Source organism: Austrofundulus limnaeus, unplaced genomic scaffold (assembly GCF_001266775.1).
Source record: "Austrofundulus limnaeus strain Quisiro unplaced genomic scaffold, Austrofundulus_limnaeus-1.0 Scaffold34, whole genome shotgun sequence".
NCBI lineage: Eukaryota > Metazoa > Chordata > Actinopteri > Cyprinodontiformes > Rivulidae > Austrofundulus > Austrofundulus limnaeus.
Window position 1 is genome coordinate 2,751,847 of NW_013952436.1, and position 5,710 is coordinate 2,757,556.

General features: G+C 37.8%; 1 protein-coding gene across 1 annotated transcript in view; it reads left to right on the plus strand.

Moving 5' to 3' along the window:
* ctnna1 (catenin (cadherin-associated protein), alpha 1) overlaps positions 1–5,710 on the plus strand; it is an 83,376-nt gene that overhangs the window by 18,692 nt on the left and 58,974 nt on the right. Inside the window, exon 6 of the mRNA XM_014006146.1 lies at positions 3,454–3,723. Coding sequence (XP_013861600.1) covers positions 3,454–3,723 — 270 coding nt within the window. The remainder of the gene's footprint in view (positions 1–3,453; positions 3,724–5,710) is intronic.

A 5,710-nucleotide genomic window follows, 5' to 3' on the forward strand; every position in this document is an offset into this window, starting at 1 on the left:
CCTTATAAATTTCATTACAGAAAATCTAACTGCTCATTTTAAGTTAATACTTTCACTTTTCATACTTGCGCACAAAAAATATCATACTTTAAGACTTTTACTCAAGTAATATTCCAAAAGGAGACTTTAACTTTTACCAAAGTAATTTTTTGGTAAGATACTTGCACGTTTACTCAAGTATCACTTTGTGSTACTTTATACAACACTGCTGAAAAGCAATATCTGACTTTCATTTGTTCATTTTCATTGAATTTTTGTTTATTATTACTTTTGTCAGAATGAAGTTACTTCTGTGACCTTTTGTGGGTTTTTCTTTCATTAAACGAGGGGTACCAACAAATTTGTCCACATGTGTAATTTGTGCATTTGTTTTGTACGAGCAGTCTCTAAGAGAGCCGAAAAGTTAATTTAGCTATTTCTGTTTTTGYATATATGGATATACAGTATTCTGCTTGAGTCATATTGTTCAACTCGTTCAATTTTCTCTATTTTCTGATGTTTTCTGAACTATTACGTCAAWGTATTTTGGTCKACTTCATTCTTCTTTTTCTCTGGGTCAGATTCTGGCTCCAACATGTAAGGCTGCATAGGCAAGTCTTCTGTTGTCATCTTATGATTTCTTTACAAATTAGGGATGCACCGATATGAAAATTTCAGCCGATCTCGATATCCGATATAATTCTTGCTGTTATGGCCGATAACCGATATTTACCGAAATGACACAAACATACAAATTATATTATACATATACACACAAACACAATTTGGGTCTTTTTTGATACTGTAAATAAATGACCATGGGCCTCATGTACAAAGGACTTGCGTGGATTTCTTTTGTACATCACAATTAACGTGGAACTGAGMGCAGGTAAGACACCTCCCCTGACACGCCTTCATTAACATATGTTAAACAGATGCAAATTACTTCCTGCATGTGTGAAGGACATGTTTGATCCCTGCGCCATCAGAAATGATTTCTAATGTCATAAAAATAATGAATTAAATATAATGTGAGTGAAAAAAAAATCCTAAGTAAAAATAGGAATAAAATGTTTATCACGCAAAGAACGAGCGATTGTGTGCACGCTGCTTTGTTGCGCAACCGGCTCATCCATCCATTCTGAGTCTGAAAATATTAACTTTGCGCACGAGTTTATTACCATAATTACTGTAGACACAGAGGAACTTAAATGTTTAGTAGAACATAGATCTTTGTTTATTTCATAGCTGATATTAAGAAACGAGTCTCTGCGTCTCAGTAGAGAGTTCACATGACGTGATGTTGGAGAGTCTCCACAATGGCTGTGCATGCCACAGCCTTTGTGCGCAGTCTGTTTGTCTGTCAAGCTTTTGCTCTCCTACTTACAACATTTTCACAAATTATAAAGTGTACTTCCACATGTCATTTTGGAGAAATCTACAACGTAAACACCAAGTATGAAACATCTCCACTGCCGGCGAGGGTGCACGCGCTCCAGAGCGCGACCATAACTCAGCCTTTAGAATCATATGGATGAGACCGTTCCATTGGGCTTGACTCTGCTTTGGGTGGACTGGACTGATGGTCCCGATGGGTCTGCCAGCTCCCTCTGAAAAGCTCCTGTGGAACCCCAGTTCAATCGCTGCTGCTGCTGCACGTGCACGCATGGCGCACGCGGCTCGCTGCGTCGCGCTCCCAGAGCGCCGCAGTGCCAAACTAAAAATGATTTTTCCTCAAAACGGCTGATGAGCCACTTGTCATCAGAAATTTCTATCTGTTTATAAATAAATGTTCTGCGTGTTACACTATTTATTATATCCTCCAGTAAGGCTGAATCCGTTCCTGTTGAATGTATTTTTGGCACAACTTTGCGYGTCCTTCATTTAACTACGTCCATGTAGAATGTMATAATTGTTAATCATGTGTGTCTGTTGTGAACAATAATCATTTTCACACCATGAACAGTTTCTCAGAATCACCTCTAAGTGTCGCCAATGGAACCAAAGCCACAGAAACGTGCRCACGCCATCCCTGGAGTTGGCGTGGGGCTGCGCACATTTCCACGTTCAGTTGAGTTTTGATACATCCGGAGTTTTGCRTGGATAATGACGTATGCAAGGTTTTTGTGCRTACGCACCATTRATACATGAGGCCCCAGACCTCTGACATGACTCCCTACTTCAGTTATTCCTGGCTATACAGCATCAATATCACGATCAAACAGATGCTGCTCAACAAACCGTCTCACCTCCCAAAACAGAAACACAAAGCTAAAAAGTGGGAAATCAATATCGGACATTAATATCGGCCCCGTTTTACAGATGGGACCAATACTGATATTCTAAAAATGACCAATATTGGCYGATACCAATATCAGTACCGATATATCGTGCATCCCTATTATAAATAAAACATTTTTGCACCACAAGATAGTGGTAAACGCTTCTCTCAAACTAGACTAGACCGGTCTGGAAGCCGATGATGGGTGCGGTGTGAAGTGCCTCATTTGGATTTAAAGATACAGCCTCAAAATGAGCTGCTTAGAGACACACCTTTTGAAAAGGAGTGAAAGAGAAGCTTGTAAAATTTCCACAAGGGGGACTTCAGACCAAAGCATTGCAGTTCCATTTTATATAGACTCCAACTGAATGATTTAAATGTGAAAAAGGATTTAAAATCATATGTCCACTTTAAAGTCCTACACCCACGCTTTTTTATATTGCATATCCTGCAAAATATGGGAGACATAAAAAAATAAACATCTGTGTCCTGTGGAAGTGCAGCCAAGAAAGAAGCTGTCATCCATTATTTCTTAGTTAGTTTCTTAGTTAAACTCTAGAAAAGTTTTTAAAACCAGTTATATTAATAAACAAACTCAATCTAGACGATGTTTTTGTGTATTGCAACTTCTTACTGTCATAAAATTAAGACAACAATGAGTTTTGTTCAGAAGCACCTTTTGCCTGATTATCTACAAACTTCATGTTCAGTAACTTTTCAAAGTTTAAGCTGCCTCATCTTTAGATGGTAAAGAAATAAGTGCCTACAATGGGAGATTTTTGTGGAAGTGCTTATAATTTTACTGTTTTTATGTGAGCTAAGAGAATATATGAAGTAATGTGGCTCAGTGATTGGTAGTGGGGGTGTCTGGAACGACTCGATTTGATGGTGAGGCCTTTTCATCCTACATCAGTCACTGTCTGCTCCCCTCCCCTACACGAAGATATAATTTCGATACAATCCTAAAGTCTGAATAGCAACACATTAAATCACTAAGGCTCTTTTTATAATGGCCTGATTATGACTGTGTTGTATTACCGCAGGGGACAGAAATAAATCTGGGTCATCCGTAACAAACTCTTAACGTCTCCGTAATGACAGGCCCATTTTGAACTGAAAGTACATCATCCTTGTGAATATTCCAGCTTTCAGTTTAACCCCAATTTTTCTTCTTTTTAATGTCCTCCTGCTAGGAGCTAAAGGACGTTCACCACAAGGACCAAATGGCTGCCGCTCGTGGGGTACTCCAGAGGAACGTCCCCTTGCTGTACAAAGCGTCGTGTGCCTGCCTGCAGCATCCTGACGTGGCAGCCTACAAGGCTAACCGTGACCTGATCTACAAACAACTCCAGCACGCAGTTTCAGGAATTTCCAACGCTGCCCAGGCCACATCCACTGAAGACTCATCCCTGATCCAGCCAGGAGGGGCTGGAGAGCTCGCTTATGCCCTCAACAACTTTGATGTAAGTCAAATGAGTGATTTTAAAAATCACAGCCCATTTGCCTCTTTTTGCCCTTGAGTAGAGCTGGATATTCAATTATCTTACAAATCAATTAAAAGTATGAAATCTAATATAATTTCTTTCCACTCTTTGAAAAGTTGTGCTAAGACATCTATTTGTTGCCGGTAATACACGAGGGCTTATAAAGTTTATAACTGAGTGAAGATTTTTAAGAACTAACCCAACTGAATCATAAAGTGACCAAATTCCCTGAGGGGGTTTGAACTTGAGGTGGAAATTGGGACAGGAAATGCGGACAATGTGGAACATAGCTTTGGGGGGCAGTGAGTATGCTCTTGTCAGTATTACTTCATTTCCTAATTTGCCTCTGTTTCACATAAAGGGGGTTTACAATACTATAGTGKATTGTACTTATAAAGGATTTGTTTTCAATCGTTTAACCCTTTTWATGGCTGCAGGAAATTTTGGCCTGTAATTAAAAAAAATGGTCAGAATAACGTTAGTTTAAATGGTTTCTTATCTTGGAAATGGTCCAATATGTTTAATCTAACTGGTTGGACATCCTTATTAATTTAAAACACACTTCAWAAAATCTATAGAAACACAATGCGTTTGAAACGTTTGACTCACCACTCAAAATATTGACATGAAATAAAGCATCAAGATAACAGATGGTTTAAAAATAGGGCTAATCATTCTAATGCTGCCTGGGGTGATAAATGCAAAGGTGATTAGATGTTTTGTTTTCCTCTTCTTCAATTGTCAGACATACAGCACACCTTGTTATTTACAGAGCAGTTTGTTTGTAATCAGATTCAGAGACATAAGCAGGTCCTCGGTGACAGATTGGGCCATAGAAGCACAGGTTTTCACTGCGTCTTCCCTTGTGCTAAACTCATTACTCATCTTGTGTTAATCATCTTTTTTTTTCAGTCTTTTAACAAGTCGCAGTGTCGAACACGTTGTTCCTACTGTGACACTGTTTATTCTCATGATGAATGTAATGTGTATGCTCACATTTTCTTTTTACTGAGCCTCTTTAATGTACTCTTTAGGTATAAAGGTTTTACAAGTTGGTGTGTGTGWGTTTGGATGAATGTTTATATTTGATTAAGAAAGTTGTGATTCACAGTAAACACAATGACTTCCACATTATAGTTTGGTCAAACCTTTGTGAATGTACGGTTCTGGTTTCTATCACTGCATTGTGCAGAGACAGGTTTGTAGAGGTTACATTTCTTAGCAGTTTTTACTTGTGACTTTTTTGCCTGACTTCTAATATGACTTTTTCTTTTTTTTCTTTCAGGGTAGGGATAAATAATTTAACCTAACCATCAGATGGAGATCTCTTGCTGTATAATAATGAACTATGYTAAAAATTGTAATACAGAGAGTGTAGAATCACCAAAAGATATTCAGCTTACTCACGCAGAATAAAGGGCACATTAACATTAGCTTTAAGAAGCATACTGRTGGTAGTTCCTGAAATGGTAACAATCAAAGGTAACATGAGACTCTTCTTTTAAAGTGAATTATTTATGCAATAACTGAATAACAAGCTACCAGGGTAAATTTCTCTTTCAGATTTATACATATTGTAAGATTGATGGTGTTAGACACATCACGACAGTGTAAAATGATCAGTACACAAATCTGTAAGAAATCAATAGAACAAAATGAAAAGGGGGAAAAAAAGAATAATAGAAACATAAAAATAATATTGGCATGAGCAATTCCTGTAAAATAGAAGATGTAAAATGTTTATCAAAGGAAAAACAACCTAACTTTTCAAACACATTGGATGCAGTTTCACAACTTAAGTCTCAAAAACCTGTCAGAACCTTATTCCTTTTCCACAGTGAGCTTAAAGGAACCAGTTGAAAAACGTTTACTTTGGTTTTGTACACCTTTCTCTGGTCCTTAGCATTTTCTCAAAGTATTGCTGCTTTTTAGGATTTATAGGACGAAGTGTGTGTGTGTATATATA